At 38.2% G+C, this 17802-nt stretch overlaps 1 protein-coding gene across 2 annotated transcripts in view; it reads right to left on the bottom strand.

The window, feature by feature from the left end:
- Positions 1-764: 764 nt before the first annotated feature.
- Positions 765-17802, bottom strand: part of LGR4 (leucine rich repeat containing G protein-coupled receptor 4) — a 79703-nt gene continuing 62665 nt past the window's right edge. For both annotated transcript variants that reach the window (XM_071559095.1, XM_071559096.1), the window contains exons 5-18: positions 16787-17002; positions 16078-16149; positions 14602-14670; positions 13947-14018; positions 13789-13860; positions 13055-13123; positions 12562-12633; positions 11377-11442; positions 10265-10336; positions 9261-9332; positions 8847-8972; positions 7373-7494; positions 6718-6786; positions 765-3742 (exon numbers count right to left, since the gene is read on the bottom strand). In XM_071559095.1, the coding sequence (XP_071415196.1) occupies positions 2466-3742; positions 6718-6786; positions 7373-7494; positions 8847-8972; positions 9261-9332; positions 10265-10336; positions 11377-11442; positions 12562-12633; positions 13055-13123; positions 13789-13860; positions 13947-14018; positions 14602-14670; positions 16078-16149; positions 16787-17002 (2446 nt within the window). In that variant the 3' untranslated portion in view covers positions 765-2465. The remainder of the gene's footprint in view (positions 3743-6717; positions 6787-7372; positions 7495-8846; positions 8973-9260; positions 9333-10264; positions 10337-11376; positions 11443-12561; positions 12634-13054; positions 13124-13788; positions 13861-13946; positions 14019-14601; positions 14671-16077; positions 16150-16786; positions 17003-17802) is intronic.

The following is a 17802-nucleotide window of genomic DNA, read 5'->3' as shown; positions in this document are numbered from 1 at the left end:
GCTGCCTGTATTCTTTCGCCTCTTCCAGCAGCAGACAGAACCTGTGTGTCCTGGAAGACATTGGGCTGACTGCAGGAAGAGTTAACCACTAACAACTGAACTCCACAAACATACTGATGCAGTGAAGTACTGGAACTTCAAATGGTTCACATCTGACCTTTTCAACAGTATTTCAGTGAGGGAATCAATTGTAAAATGCAGAAGAAATAAATTGATTCTCAAGAACATTGTTTGAAAACACAACTGGGTTTCTGGAGGCTTCATGGTTGATTTCTCTCTCTATTGATTATAAATGGCAGCTGACATTTATAGTCCTTTTTTGACAAGTGTTCTTGTTACCTTTGACAGGTTGGCCAGCAGAGGGAATGTGGGACAGACTGACTCTTACAAAATCATAGCTTAAATAAAACCCCACCTCTCAACTTAAAAGAAGTACCAATATGAAAATTATAATCTGTATGATTATCCAAGCCATACTAAAACCATTTTAACTCAAATACAATATATAACATCTTTAATCACAATATTGCTTTGCGAGAGGGCAAACACTTTGCTGAAGGTTTTAATCTTTTGAATGCCAATACTCAGCATTAGTCCAAGATCATAAATCCACATGTAAATTGGTGACTTTCTTATTTTTCTGGCAGTTCTTTCCTGAAACTCACCACATGTAGCCCAGAGCAGATGACACATTATTTATGCTCAATAATTCTACAGGTGCACCATTTTCAAACTTAACTTTGAAAAACAGAGATAAATAACAATCAATATTCATGTACCCTTTATTTGCTTTCAGTGTAACATTCCATGCTAATTTCAGATGTACTATTCATGAGTGTAAATATAAGAATTAACAACTCTGGGTTGGTTTTCTTCCCTTTTACACGTGGATATTTTGGCTTACAAAATTAACAGCATACAGTAAATAATCCTCCCATACTTTGTACAAACTACATGATTTTGATATACAAGGATTCTTTTTTTATTACAGTGACAATATACAACCACATCTATTTACAATGCAAAAAGTATATAAACCACATTTTAAACACTCTGCTACTGGCAGCCACTATTGTTTAGGAGGTAGCTTTAATTAACAAAATGAACTGAAGCCACATTTTCCATCATGGGTTCTATCAAATAACTTACAATACAAAGATAAAAATTAATTGTATGAACAGTATATACAGTTTAATTCTAAAAACAGCAATCTAGCTTTAATTCTTAATGAGAATGTCTCCAGAGTGACTGGGACGGCAGTGGATTTGCTCTTGATTTAGTGTATTGTTCAAGAAACATACATAAATACTTAATCATGCATTCATAATTTTATAGCGATCAGATTTCAAACTAAATACAGAAAAATGGATCAGTGATTGTACTTAAATCATTTGGGTCTCAGGACTTCAATGGATTAAAAAGATTGCACTGATTTATGTGAAAATCAGTGACTTCACAGAGTGTACATTCACTCAGTAAATAACTGGAAAAATGCTTTTCTTCATTGCCAAATTGCTTTGCATTTTCACTCCCTTTGCTCAGTCTATCCATAGGTATTACTGGAGTGCTGTAACATTCAACAGACTGCAGAGTATCAGTCAGTCTTTCTGCAAAGACAGGAGCTGTGTACGCTGACAGCACTGCTAACACCCTTGGATACATCAACATTCTTTCCAATGGTATGACTTGACTGCATAATACTGAAGAAACTTGCTGTGGTTCACCTGAAGTAATGCATCATCACTGGAAAAAACGTGTTCAACCATATTGTTCCTGACAACTGTTTCAGAAATTCTTATTCTGCTACGCTATAGAATATTGTGGATTACAAGTGCTTTACTGCAACAAACCCTTTTTTTAAAAAAATTGAATATTGGCTTAAAATACAAAACAAACATAGTATTCCTATATTGCTGTCACAGTTACGTATGGGAGAATTAATCCCTTTTTTGGCCCTGCAATAAAATTCATCCTGAGATTCAATGCTGAATACACTATACAAAGCTAGCAAGAGAATTTTTTGCTTAATTATAGAAAAGTTACATTTAAAAATAATTTCTATAATATTAAACAGCTGTCCTTTATATTGTGCTTTGGCAGAGGAAGAGGGAGGGGAAATCAACAGAACTTACCTCGCCAACAGCAGAAGCAAAGTACAACTGGAGTATAACATGGAAACACACCATTAGCATGTAAAAACTGTATAAAAGAAACCACTATTGTGTGGAAAGAGTAAAAATATTGAGTAACAAATTTGGTTTACCAATTATTTACAGTCAGGACAATTGGTTTATTTAATTTTTTTTTAAAATGTATGGCTCAAGAAGTTACTGCCCGCTTCCCTTCTTTACAAATGACACTGAACAATGATTACAAAAGTGCTTCCTGCTTGAAAGGTCAAAACAGGCAACAGTCTGCAAAGCATTATACCTCTTTACTGAAACAGCTGATGGCAGAAAGCCTTTTCAGTCTTTAATTCTTGGTATGTTGTAGGCATAACGAACCAAAGGGAACCCTCGGCTTTGGTAGAAACAGGCACGGCCACAGGCCTGCACTTGGTCTGAGCTGTCCGACACAAAGGAGTCGTCCTCGTCTGCATAGTCAGAGTGGGCTGACTGGGTGCCACAGTCCGACCAGTAGCCATCAGGCCTTTGGCAAGGCACCACTGCCAGTGTGGGGCAGCTCTGAGATTTTATTAAATGTTTACATGGCAGGGGCTTGGATAAGAGGAGTGATTCGCAACATTCACACACGGCAATGTTACCCTGCAGGTGGGTGTAAACGCCGCAGTCATAGTAAAAATCCTGCGTCACGCAGCCCCCTTGAGAACTGACAGCCATTGGTACTGCCCCGTTCTTCCTGGTCAGATGGCACCTGAGCAGCTTCCAGTCTTCTTTGAACTTTGGGTTGAAGAACACGTACAGCACTGGGTTCAGGCAAGCAGGCAGCGGGAAAAATATCAAAGTAACAGACTTCATGATTTCAGGGCTGATAGAAATCGCAGTGATCAACGGTGCAAACGAGAAAAATGCAACAGGGCAGAAAAAGATGCAGTTCGTGAAGATTAGCCAAGCAACATGCTTAATTGCGGCGGACTGCGAGTTTTCTGAGAGATCCTCTTTTTCCAAGTTGCAATACAGTTTAGTGTAGATAACAGCCATTAGCAAAAATGCTAATGAATTCAGGAGCACTAGAGTTACCGTGAAACCTAATGCAGGTGTTTCTCCAGTGGGGAAGGGCAAGCAAAGGGGTGATGCTGAGTACTCTGCTTTATAAAAAAGTGGTAAGCATCCTGCTACCACAGCACACAGGAAAGCAAAAATTGCTGCAATCTGAAATTGTTTTTGGTGATTGCTTTTCCCCTTTTTAATGAACTCCTTCGCAGAGAAGCTCCGTTCAATAGCTGCCAACATCAGGAAAAAAATGGCACTTTCTGATGAAAAGACTGCAAGAAACCCAGCAATTCTGCAACCACTGCCCGTTTCCCACCATATGCCAAACTCAGCAAATCTTCCCCAAGAGACAGCATCCAAGAAAGTTAAAATACCAGTATAGACTCCCATAAATAAGTTAGAGACAGAAATCAGGCTTATGAACAGTTTGGAAGATGGCAGTGTAGTACAGGATGCAAATATTGTTAACATGACAAGCAGGTTGAAGAACAAAGCAACCAAAAAAATAAACCAGACAGTAAGTCGAATCATCCAGCTGCCCAGTAAATGTTCACAAGGCTTGAAAGCACCTAGAAGAAAACAAAAGAGAAGGACAACCAGTTTAGGAAAATCTCTGCCTTTACAAGCAAGATTTTGAAAAGGTATTACAAGAGTACTCATTAATTCATGAATAGAGTACACAGCTGAACTGCTAAATAGGTCAGTTGAAAGTAAATTATTCTGCTGAAGCTATTTACTAATTAATTATGCCTGAAATAGTAATTACCACAGTGAATGGTCACTTGAGAACACTACAAGCTAGCTAAATAAACTTAATTACCTTTTAGCTACTCAAAATAGCTTTTATTAGTACCACCTAAATACTTCTTAATTTTATTTAGATATTATACTTCATAAAAAAGGTTGGCAAAAAAATGTAAAAGCAAATGTTCACAACCCACTTATAATGGGAAAGAACTTTTTTAGAAAGAACATGTTCTCTAAAAAAATGATTCACAAACATGCCTTTTGGAGTAACCTTTGGTCAAAAGGAAACATCTGTAAAACAGCCAACAAATTCAATTTAATCAGCTTCAATAAAGACAGGAATTTACCACATGCCCTCTCCTCATCCTTGTCACTGAAACGCACTGTAAGCTTGAAAAGTCATACGGGGAAATTATTTTTTTCTTCTTCTTTTGCCGCCTGAAAATGCTTAAATAATAAAAAAGCCCAACAAGCAAAATAATAGGAGGCAAGACAAGGAAAAAAGGTCGCTAACTATTGCCTACCCTTCTAATCCTTCTAATTGCTATTTATTGCATAGGGAAATCCTACTGATATTAAGTAACAATTAGAAGAGTTTAACCTCTCCTATATCCCCATTAGGCACTGCTAATTGTCCAAAGCACAATAGCTCGGGTTCCCTCCCTGCAGTCAGAGAGCACTTGGACAGCTGAAGGAAAATGTCAAACTGGGCAAAGGCTGAAGCTTCTGAGCTGGATTCAGCCCATGGCCCTGGTTCTGCACAGCACATGCCTTCCCTTTCGGCAGGGGAAAGGAAAGGACAACCCATCCCTGCCACGGGCTGAAACCCAATTGCACAGAATAATTAAATGTCAGTGCGAAAATCTCCCCAGGTCCTAAAGCAACTTCCAGAAATTAATGAACTGAGAAGTCAAAAAATACTATTTTGGTTTAAATAAGCAAGCTTCATTTATGGGGAAGAAATAATGGTGCTCACTGGATTAATGGACCAGTAAAATCAGCAGTAATATTCCTTTTTAGTGTAAGTATTCTCAAGTGACACCCATGCCAGAATAATTAATTTCACAATATACATGACACAACAAGACCTGCTAAGCTGATCTACTTAAAAACAACTTCCTACTTAGATAATTTAAAAATGTCAATTCTATGCCTCCAAGAATCAACTTGAAGCCATTTTTCTATTAGATGTACTTTACACAAACAAAACCCCCCAACCCTTTCCTATCTTTTTCCAAAGTCTAGCTATCCTTAGAGTTAAAACCTACCCTCCTCTCTCACTGATATTTGCAGCCCATGTGGGAGGAGGGGAAAAATTCATGCTTTCAGAAAACTTGAGCTACTTGAACACCACTGTTCAGCAATCCATTCTTGCCATTAGGCAAAGTGGAAGGAAGGTGGATCTACGAGTTGAGCAGTGATTCAGAACTCACATGGTGGGTGGGGTATCTTACTTATGACCAGATGACAGCATGGCACAGAAACTTGTTAGTATGGGAGGGACTGGTGAAAAACAAGACAAATTGTGAACTTGTAAAACAAGCTCTTCATTCTTTTTAGATCTAGTACAACATTTCTGGCATGGGCAAAAAGAGCTGAAAACTTTAAGGATTCAACCCATGTAACACACCATCTGAGTTCTCATTCTGTGAGAAGGAGATCAAAAGCAAATAAGCAGCACTAACAAATTAACTCTCAGATTATGTACAATTACATTAATAATGCATTTGACTGTCTGGCCACAGTTCTTTTTGGCTGTGATCAAGAAATCCTTGTGATATTCTGGATACTAAAGCTGGAGCTAGCCCAAAAGATGAAGAATGAATAATGTAAAATACTTGTTAGGAGAAGAGAATGAAATGAGACTTGGAAAACTCCTGCTCATCCAGAAGTAATTTTACTGGAAGCATACTGTTTCCCCCATCTATGTGTTCCTCTTTATGCAAACAGGAGGGTACAAGATGTGTGGAAGGAATTCTCTGGAGAGGCTGTGGCAAAGGCAAGGAACTAGGAAGCACCACCATAAGTGCCTTAGGAGCTGAGTGGAACCATGTACAGAAATTTGCAGTTTGAGAAAGAGAAGCAGAAAGGCAGAAACAAAGCTGCCTAGAATGGAAATATTCATTGCGAAATCAAACACTTGCAACACTCATAGACTGTTCAAGCCTGAATTGGAGTGTTATGCCAATAGGACTATTCATTGCACAAGTGTCTCTAGCAGTTTAAGATGCTACTGCCTACTCCAACCACTTAACAACAGCCCTCTGCTCGCACTTAATGCAGCTACAGCAGGGCTTGGGAACAGATCCTGTGAGTGTTCTTTATCTGCTGTCCTGCAAAGACATCAGGCTTCGTTCAAACCACCAGTGACAGCACTTCGAGTTAAGCTTTTAAAGCACTGGCTGAACTCTCACTGAAACAGATGAGAATTCATACAGCCTGCTCCACAGACATCTCCTTGGCAAAAATAAAACAGAATTAGGGGCAGTGCATGAAACACAGCAGACTCCAAAAAGTACTACAGTCTTGATTGTTCTGCTTATGGAAAGAAACTTCAGTATTTTTCCTAGCATAGCTCTCCAATAAAGTGCTGTGTTTAAAGCTGAGTCAAATCTTTGTGATTGCTCATCCAAAACAACACTGACATCAAGTGATGTTTCACCCAAAGCATTGTATAATTTAATCTTCTGTGTACAGAATGATTACCAGGAATAAAATATGTAATTCTGCAGCCAGCTGTTTGCATAACACCATGCCTAAAGTTCACAGTGTGACCAAAGCCCATTATAGTATTTACCTGTTGCTGGTGTACAGTGAATAATAGTCTGTCCCAGTTCCTCATTTTCTTCATTTCTCAGAACATCAGCTGTAAAAGTGAAAAACATGTTAGTCATAGAAAGTGAAATGCAGTGAAGCTGCCTAGAACAGAAGTAGTCTTTTGACAGATCAAAGACCTAACAGTTCACCAACACTCCAGCCTTTAACAAGTGCAGTTCTTCTGGTTTGCCACATAAGGCTGAATGCTCAGTGCAGAAATCACTGCAGCAGTTTGAGTTACTACTGCCTGTCCCAGGTACTCACAATGCTTTTTAACAAAGCAATATCTTTGCTCACCAGGGAAAGATCTGTGGACCCTGAAACAGACAGTGGAAGGACAAAGCCTGTCTGAACAGGAAGGCTGAAATACTGAGAACAATAAAGAAGCAATTTGAATTGTTTTAAAAATGCTCCCCCCCGGCAAGTCTTACAGAGTCCAATAAATACCCTTCACATGTTTAGAAAGAACATGGTACTGCTGATTTTTAAGCAATTGCTAAGCACTTCCAGTGACTGCTTTTGTAGCCCTGCAAAGATTTACATTTTTCATAATCCCTTAGTCAAAGACAACACACACTGTTGATTCAAGTCTGGCACAAAACAACACTGCTGGATAAGTACAATGTAACATTTACCCTTCTCACGATCCATCAAGGCACCTTGATCTTGGTGACTGGAATCTTCAGCATTAGAGTTTAAATAAGAATCACAACCCCAAAATGCACAGCACTGGTAAGCGTATGGTACAGAGAGAGACCTGAAATACAGGTAGAACAGTGAAGACTGTTAACCATTGTAACAAAAGTTAGGATTAGCAGCTATTAAAAATATTTAAGTAGCACACTTCAGCCCTAAACTTAAAGCTTCATTTTGTCACAGTTGCCAATAAAAAACTATTTCAATTCGGATGAGGCATAACCATTTTTTACGAGCTCTTGCACTAAGATAAAGGACCAGGTGATGCATACAAGTCTTGTCTGCTGTGAGAAGCACAGACAAAATATTATGATGTTTAGCTCTCTTACTATTCATTCTATGCCATATACAAACCAAATTCTGTTCAGTGTTTGCAGCGTTGCTGTACAAATTAAACTGAAAACCAATTAAGAAGCTAATTAAAGAGTAACTGTTTTGTAAGAAAATTAATTCCCAGACATCTACAAGCTTTTAAGTTACATCTTTCCTTCTCACTCTGCATTTGTGGTACCAAAATAAGATTTTTCATTTTCTTTTACATGTATTTGGCTGAAATGTTACATACTGGCAGAGAAGTAGTACACCTGCACCTCGAGTTGTAAAATCCACGTAAGCAATGAAGTAATAGCAGACCAGAAGCTAATTTTTCTGACTCACAACTACAGTATCAACTATCTGCAGTATTGCTCCTCAATTCTCTTCTTGCAAACCATTTAGGAAGAACACAAGTCTAAAGAATCCCAGAAAACATAAAATCTCAAAACAATCTGCTGTTTCCACAGTACTGCTGAAGCCTGATTCCAAAAGTGACATGGATTCCTTTGCTGGCCTTAGACAAATTAACAGTTGCTTCATCTCCACTTTTTCCATCAGACAGCACAGGAAACAATTTTTAGCTACTTCTTATTGTGCAGAAAGATCTTTGAAATTGGAAAGCAGTTAATCACTGTCTCTGATCCATCTCTCATGAAATCAGTTACAAGTTTCCATTTGAATGATTGTTGTTACTCTTACTATTTGCCTCCAAGAATAAATAGTGTATAGATAAATCATGGTGATAATGGCATGAGACACCTGCCTGTCTGTTCCCATTTTCCACAGTGAAAGACAGATGTACTCAGTTCAATAAAAAATGGAAATCCACCCAAAACACTCATCTCAAGTGAGATGGTGTCTGCCTGGAAAGTAGTGGAGGAAAAATGTAAAAGATACCAAGAAAATTGTCTGCAAATGGCTTCTATGCCAGAACAGTCAGATGCCCTTTTATATATACCAACATTGAGGCCCTACAGGCCTCAGCAAAGGGCTTGATCATTTGTCATGAGTACTATCTAAGCTGTCTCCATTTATTGCCACATTGCATGTTACTGTGAAAATAAATGAGGCACTCTGTGGTGTTATTTACCAACGTACCGGAGCTTTGCGAAGTTCTTTGCTGCCAAAGCTTCTTTCAACTCAGAATTGCCTGTGAGTTTAAGCTGATTTAGTCCACTCAATCCTTCAGTTGGAACTGAAGTGAGTTCATTGAAACTTAGGTCTCTGGAATGTGAATATTAAGACAGTGTTACAACAAAGTAAGTTTGAAGATCCTGTAGCATACATTTCATTGAAGTAGGAAGGACTTTTAAAGTCTCATAAAAGGCTGTGCTCTGGTATATACCCGTCAGTGCAGCAGGCACTCCAAAGAAGTGTGCCCTGCGTATCTTCAGCTAGCAAGGGTCTTCCTGATTGACAGGATGGGTGTATATCAGTTTTAAGCTAAAAATATTTACTAACTCAGCAGTTTAATGATAGAGATGAGGTGACTGCACAGGATAGCCTACTTACAGGTTAACAAGGGCTCCAACAGAGATAAAGGCTTCCTTGTGGATCTGATTAATCCGATTTCTACTGAGGTCCCTGCAATGAACACCAAAGGATTTTAGCAGTTTCATCAAATTTTTGTAACAGCCACTGTACTGAGAAAAAAAGCTAAGTGACAAATATATCATGCCTTTGTCGAAAAACCAGATTATTTCCCCTCTATTCCCAGTCAGCCAGGTGCAGTAGCAGCCAAATCCCTTGGTAAGGCAGCTGTATCCTGCTTCATCTCATCTCTGAAGCAGAATCCAGCTCCAGCTCCCACTCCCTTCCTTTCTGTTGCTAGCAGCACAGCCTGTGCTCCCAAGGCAGAGCCAGCTCTGACATCACCTATTCCTGGCACAAAGGTGACAAGATGACCACTTTGCTGACAACTGCACCTGTAGCAAGGCACATGAGCAGAGGTTGGGGAGACAACAAAAGAACAGGCAAAAGAACATCTGCTTTGATGCATGTCAAAATCCAGCTCCAGCTGGACCACCATGACTTATATATTATAAGGCTCAATTTAAAACACCTGTCAATTTGTGGAAATTTAAATTTTTCTTCATATAGCTACAGATGTAAGGGGAAAGTTTAATTTTGTTTATTCATCTGCTCCTCCTGCGGAAAACAGAGAGGATCTCTCCAATAAAGACTACATAATGGAATAATATAGTTATAATGCAAAACACTGGAGCACTGGCAAAAAAAGTCTCATTTTCAGTCTCCAGATATATATAAAAATACCTTTATAGGCTAGAAAAACAAAACTGAAAATAGAAAGGATTGGGCTGAAACTGGCTGCTGCTAGTATCTCTTGTACTTGGTTTACTCCACCACCTTAGGATCCAGCATACGTGGCCTTTTGCCAGATTTACAGATTTACAGCACCAAATTAATCAGATTTACAGCACCAAACCCTGACATCAGTTACATGGGAATCAAAGCATGATCTTGTTTTACTCAGCATTGCAGTTATGTACACTTACAGGATACGAAGGGAGGACAGCCCTTGAAAGGTGTCCTCTGCAATTTCATGTATTTGATTATGTTGTAAGGAACTGCAAAAGAAAGAAGCAGAAAGAGAACTTGATTAGCTAACTGGGCTGACTTCAAACCAAGGGATAGCTTGGTACCTCCTAATATGTGCATTTAGCCTTATCAGTGGCAGGATTGTTCTCATTTCCCCTTGTAGGCAGACTGTTACAAGTATTTTGCATTAGCTACAGTAATACAACCACGAAGCACTTTTGTGGCACCTCTGCACAACTCATATAATTTAGAAAAGACTGTTAAGTATGGATGGAATTACCTTTAAGCTAAAAATAACACTTTGTGAATGTTGAAGAGTCACACTAAGATTTAAAACAGCTCTACTCCATTCTGCAGGAAGTCTTTAGGCATATTCTAACCACAGGTGCACTTTCATTTTCCAAAATGCAGATTTATGAAAGGAAAATACTGATGCCTCAAGAGCTAGTGGGCAAATTTTAATTCCAGTTCACTAGCTTCCTTTACAATGAACAGTGTGCATGAGCCTGGAGATGTCAAGAGCATTAACAGCAAAGGTCCATAGCCCTGCTAGACTCATTCTGATTAAAGGGAAAAGAGGTAGAAGGAGAAGTAAGAACATGCACAAGTGGAAAAACTCTGTAGGGTCTGTAAATTAAGCTTAACAAGATTTAAAGCAATGAAGTAAGGAAAAAGATGAGTTTTAAGTGTGTCTTACAAGGATGAGAGGAAAAAACCCAACTAACACAAGCATGGGCTGATGGCTGGAGGGAACTGAAGGGTGGAAGAGATAACAGGCAGGAGGGAAAAGACAAATGCTCATTCCATTGACGTGCCTACCAGTACTACTATGGCACATGGGATTGAAGTGTGTCTTTCATTTCTTCTGTGCCACAGGAATAATTAAACATTATCTAGTTGAGGAAAACACACATAGTTGAATTCCCTCCATTCCTCACATTAGATGGTCATATTTTTCTCTGTCCTTAATTTTAGAAATTTACAATCAAACACGAAGCAAAAAAAGTTTCTAGGGACATGGACTCAGCATACTATGGAGTTAATAAAGATAACACTTATTTCCACTTACATTTCTTCCAAGGAGTGGCAGCCCTTAAAACTTGGGAGGTCCTTTATATTGTTATAAGACAAGTCCCTTCAAAACAGAAAATGGGAGAAAGGTGCTTAGTTCAACTCCTTTCTACATGAAACATCCCATCACTGGTAACCATTAAACAGAGTGACAGACAAATCTTCCTGTTAGTACCATTCTGTGGAAAAACTAAGGGTAGTTTAGAGAAAATCAGAGAGAAAACTCCTAGTGTTGATCTCTACATCTGCATATGCACATAGCCTAAAAACATACTGTACAGGTTCCCTGAAATCTGAGAACTGTAATATAAAAAAGCTTATTGATAATCTGCTTTTTTCAGAATAAACTGGATAAATTGCATGTAATGCAGGAATTTGGTGCCAATTTTGATGTAGTGTGCTGGTACCTCCTTAAGCAGAGCTAGGAAAGCTCAGAGTGTTCTCTGAAACTATGGAGCAAGAAAAAGAAACTAGAAACAAGCTAAAATTTCTATTCAAAAGACAAACTGCTGTTTGAAAATAAATCCCACTCCATCATTCTTTCTCCCCATTTTTTCTTCTATAAAACAGAATGTACTTTTTGTCCTTCCTTTTTCAGGATTTGCTTTTGTTCCCCATTTTCCTGCATGTATCCTTCCCAAACATGGTTTGTCCCTACTGTCCTGATGGCTTTAGTTATCAATTTGGGTGTTTTTGCGTTAATTTTAACACATTCTTACTGCTTTTTCTGTCTGGACTTTGTATTGCTATCTTCTTCCTAATCCTCATCTTCATTTCTCTTGGTTCCTGATGCTCTCTCCTGTGTTCCTGGACACAAAACCCCAAAGCACTATAACTAAACTCTTCCTTAACCTGTGAATGTAGATGACTACACTACTGTTGTGTTAAGGATGAATGGTGGCAGAGTGAATCAGGAGATGCAAAGACTGTTCTCTGCAGCACCACCTTACATATCTCTTACCACATATGAAATACAGTGCACCCCTTAAAGGGGACTCCATTTGAGGAATGGAAGGTGTTACATCAACTCTGCCAAAAGTCTTGATATGAAGAATCAAGAAACCAGAATTTCCAACTTTCATAGAACTACTAGGATGAGCAATTCAAAGTAAATCTTTTGCTTAAAGTTTCTTTCAAAGCATTCTGATGCAGATGAAAAGAGAGACACAACATGTATACTTACAAAGTTCGAAGCACCTTTTGCTCTTGGCATAAATTAACAGGAATACTGTTTATCTTGGTCCCTGTTAGAGTTCTGTGGAAAAAACAAAAACAACAAAGTCATATATCAAATGCTTGTATTGTTGATGGCAGATGGTATAACAAGCTTATATAAGACCAGAACAAGGATGCTGTCTCAGCTATCAGGGTGCTAGATTCACCCACCAAATATTTTGTTTGGTTTTTTGGAAGAAAATAGATTTTCTGTTTTTCAGTTCTGTGAGAGGAGGTTAGTACCAATGGTCTTTTCACAGGCTTTTCCCAGCTTACCCTACTGAAAACAAAAAGTCAAGAGGCACCCAGGTATCACAATAAGGAAAGCCATATCATTACATTTATTGACAGGAAGAGAAATATATGCAGCTGCTCTCCAGATCCACAAATTGTATTTCAATTACTTCACAAGAGGCAAACCCAAGAAATTACTGGAATTTATTTCTGTAGAAGATACTTACAAGCTCTCCAGGTTTACAGTTCCTGTCAAATTAGGAAACCACTGCACCATGCTGGCTCCCCGAATGACCCTAAAAAAATACCCATGGAAGTTAGCTGCAAACTGTTGTGAAATTGAATTGTGACATTCAATCTTATTAACAGGTAGATATTTACATTAAGGAGACATTTTAACACTCTCACGGATTTTGTTTAAATTTTACACTTGAATAGTGTGTGAAAGATAGTATTTTCACTGCTTTTTATACTACTTATTTGCTTGATAAATTAATCCTCCATGAGCAAACAACTGGAATTCATTGAACTGGAAAGAGTGATATCAATATACATATGAACAGTATAGTTTTTAGTTCGAAGTCTCCCTCCATTTTGCTTATTTGTCACCCCCTGAACTGATTTCTTTTGAGAGCATGCATGCACTAACCTGCAAAACATTCTCACAATGTGCATCTCTGCTCAAAAAAACACTGAGAACATATTGCAGTTTGTTTAAGTAAGAACCAGAGCATTTGGCCTGGAGTTATACGTGTTATGAAAGGCAATTTAAAAAAAAAAAGAAGATTATAGGGCATATTAACTAGAGCTTCTTAAGAAACTGGTATTTCTAACAACAACAGTGTTTGTTAAAACTTAGTGAAAAAAAATTGTAAGGTAAGAAGGCAGTCAGAAAAATTGAGTTCTTAGCCACAACATTTCATAACCATTTATTGCACTACGTTGTCAAGAGGGTACTTACAGGGAATGCAGGTCTGACAGATTCTGAAATGCTGAGTTCCCCACAAAAGACAAAGGATTATCATACAAATGTCTGGGAAATGAAAAAAATGTTTCAATGGTTGTTCTTCAAGTCACTGTCTGCTAACAGCTAAAAATAGGTGCATGAAAATCACTTACATTGTTCTTAGAAGGGGGTTTCCTGCAAATGCACCATCAGGAATTACAGAGATGTAGTTACTGTGAAATCCCCTAAAGATATTAGCAAAGAAGAAAACATTTAAAAATACATTGCCAGCAAATTCAACCAATAGTCATTTTCTTCACTCTACTCAATTCCCAATCCTGCCAAAACCAAGACTGCAATTAAATAAGGTCAAACTGTAGGAATAACTTTAAAGGTATGATTTCTGTCTACTGCACATCAGCTAAACTGAAAATATTGCATTAGAAAGGAATTATTCCGTCCAAACATGATGCTCTACTTTCACTTTTCTTACTCCTCTCTTAAGGAGAGGACCAGGAAAACATGTACGATCAATGAATACTTAATTCTGCTACTGCAGGCCAAAACCAGCTCGTGATTAAGATCTATGCTAATGGTTCTCCTGAATAAATTGCTTGCTTATGTAACTCCAAAATAATTTTCAACACATTCCCTCTCTAAATGATGATTATATTTTCCTTTAATTATAGCTTCACTTAGCATAACCTAATCTGATCTAGGCTGCTGCATAATGAGACAAACACTCTTAAATCCAGGAATTTGTTTTCTCCTTTTATTTATGGAAAGGAGAAAGAAAACTGGTAAAAAGGGAGAATAACTAATACTCACAACTCCTTTAGACTTGGGAGTGCTTTTATGGCTTCAGGGAACTCTACCATATTATTATAATTTAAATCCCTAGAAGAAACAAAGCAAGAGCATTATAAAATTTTTAATAGTAGTCGTGAATTGTCAAAACAGTTTTTGTTTAAGACAGTCCAATGAAAGTAAAAAGTTCTCAAAACACTTTTAACTAGACCACAGAATAACTTCAACTGAGATTTAGTCTTCTGATGTTTTACATGCTTTATAACCAGCTAATAACTTAGGTAAGATATTTAATATTATCCAGAGGATTATTCATATTAAGTCAAATCTTATTTCCTTATGGCAAAGCTCAATATTTTTCTATACCTCACAGATTTTTTTCAACAGAATTTACATGAAAATTAACTATGATTTCGAACATTATTAAAAAAAAAAGTAGATACAAATGATTACTCTTTATTAGCTTACTAAAAAAGATTTTCTGTCCAGGTTTTATAAAACACTAAATAAGGCATTAGGTACCAGAAGACCCCATAGCAAAAGTAATTATAAATACTGATTAGAAGCACAGAGAAATCTCATACACATCAGTGACAGGGATTTGTTGAATTTTCAGTTAACATGTCACTGTTCTAGCAGTTTTGTCAGGACCCGTCACAGTCTTTTTTTCTGCAAAAGGGACTCCTTAAAAGCAGCAAACCCCATTTTCAGTCTTACATCCACTGTGCCTGTGTACACAGAACCTCATTACTTAACCTGGGTTCTAAGAAAATGACAAGATGGACTAAGCAGCACTTTTGGACTCATCCAAACTCCTCATGTTAACAGGTATTGTCACTGGTTTACCCTTCCCTCCTTCATTAGTTTTATTTAACATTCTCCTAAGCATAACAAAATGCACTGCTCAGGGAGATATCACTTATTAGGTATTCACTGACTGAGCTGAAGGGAAATGGGGAATGTAAGCCAAGCAGCTGAAAGCCATTCCTTGCCCACAGGGCACTCTGGAGGCTGAGGAGGAGCAGTGGAGAAATAGTACACTGGGGCCCTTTTGGAAACCTCCTGTTGTCACACAACAGTTTTGGCAATGTATCTTAAACATGTTTAATCCTACAGCAAATCTGAGAAACAAATATTTGTCCCTTATCACCCATGGGGCCACTCAAACATTTGTGATATATCCACCTGACTCAGTGGAGTGCTATGCAAAGACACACCAGCTAGATCAGGGCTAAGAACATTAGAGCCACATCATCCAGCCTGACATTTCACCCAGGCTAATATTTACCTGCTTCTCAACATAGTTAATTAGTTTTGGTGGAGCACTGCACTGATACCAGCCTTCAGTTCCAAAACCTGAGCTGGACCTAAGTATTAGGAGCATGTGTTGCACAGTGCCTGATTTGCAAAACCTTCATCACACCAGTAGAGTAACCTTGATTAAGCTGAGAACGAGAGGAACACTGAACGAGAAACTATTTTAAGAAACATACTTACAAGGTTTCAAGGTTGTCTAATCCATCAAAACAGTGCTTTCCTATAGTTTTTATTTTATTATTATGAAGATGTCTAAAAAGCAAAACCAAAACAAAGTGAATGATTTCATGTAAACTAACAAATTACCAGCTATCTCTATGAACTCTAGAGAGTTAAGTGGTTTAGAAAAAAACATTGCATGGGGTAGATTATGTAGAAGAATGTCTTTCACTTCCAGACAGAAATGTTATACTCATACTGCAACAGACAACGTATTTTAAATCTTTATTCACTATCCAGAAGTGTGATAAAAATATGATTTAAACATATAAATCAAACTAATTTTTCATATTTTTCATATTAATTCTTTGAGATTTTTAACACAGAAACAGGTTTCAGATAAAACAGATAAATTTTTCTTATTTAATATCTCTGAAAGCTTTCTCTGACAACCATTAGCTTGAAATACTCATTACCATAATGAGATGTCAGAAATATATAAATCAGTCTCACTACCCATGACACATTTGACTTTCTGTTTAGGAGAAAGTCTTGAGCAAACCTTCAGCAGGTTCTCAAGTATACATGGTATCTTATGTTGGCAGTACAGGCTGTTTCTAGACAACTGAGCTGAAACACAGCAAAACAACCATTTTCAGTGTCAACCTAGATTAATCAAAACTGTGACTGAGGAGAACAGCAAAGTAGCCCACGGAATACAAATACTCACAGAACGACAAGACTTGAAAGGTTTGTAAATGCATAGTCAGGAACGTGTGTTATTTTGTTGAGAGCCAGCGTTAGTGCCTGCAGAGAGGGGAGATTGCTCAGTGGATAGATGGGAACTTCTGTCAAGCTGTTGTCATCCAGCCAAAGGTGACGCAGCTGCACCAGGCCCTCAAAACTGTCTTCTGGTATGGCAGTAATGTGGTTGGCATCCAAACGCCTACATTAAAACAGAGAGAGTTCATGTAGCAAACTCACAAACTAGAGATCAGCAAAAATATCAGTTGAAGTCCTATTACTCATTAATATTTTTTACCCAAGTTTGTGTAAGTTTTACTGAAATAACCTGGAGGTTATTCTGTACCACATGCTGCCATTGACAGGGGTGGGAGGAAAGGGTTCCTGCCAGGTCGACATAGCGTGAGGCAGGGGAGCAGTTGGGTATTGTTGTTTCCATGTGAAACATTCGCCTCCTTTCTGTACCCTCTGTCATTAGTATTATTGTTGTTGTTACTGTTCGTTTCATTATCTCGTTCTAGTTTCCAGTAAATTGTTCTGCTCTCAACCCATTATCTTTCCCTTCTGCGCCTCCAGTTCTCCTCTCCAGCCCACTGCAGAAGAAGGAGTGAGTGAGCCACGTGAGGTTTCAGTGGGAGCACCGCATTGGAGAATGCCATTCTTAAACCACAACAGTAACATACATGGAAGGTGACTTGTCTTTCATAGAGAAAGTCAAACCACATGTAACTGCTACAGTTACCAGCTTACCTATGCTATGGGGTTCCACCTCTGCTTCAGGTTTCAAAGCATCAAACAAAAAAACTCCACACCTGGAAAGCTAGATTGCTAAAATGCATGTGCTCAGCTCCAGATGTGAGGAGGCACAGGTGTTACTGTCAGACTCTCACCCAGAATCCTGATCCATGACTGCTGACAAACCTGATACTGCAACTTGGTCAGGCTTTTGCAGTGACAACCGAAACTCTCATGCAGAATGACATGTGCTTTTCCCTCATGCAG

The sequence above is a fragment of the Pithys albifrons genome, chromosome 6 (assembly GCF_047495875.1).
Source record: "Pithys albifrons albifrons isolate INPA30051 chromosome 6, PitAlb_v1, whole genome shotgun sequence".
NCBI classification, from domain to species: domain Eukaryota; kingdom Metazoa; phylum Chordata; class Aves; order Passeriformes; family Thamnophilidae; genus Pithys; species Pithys albifrons.
This window is presented reverse-complemented; position numbering and strand designations above follow the sequence as displayed.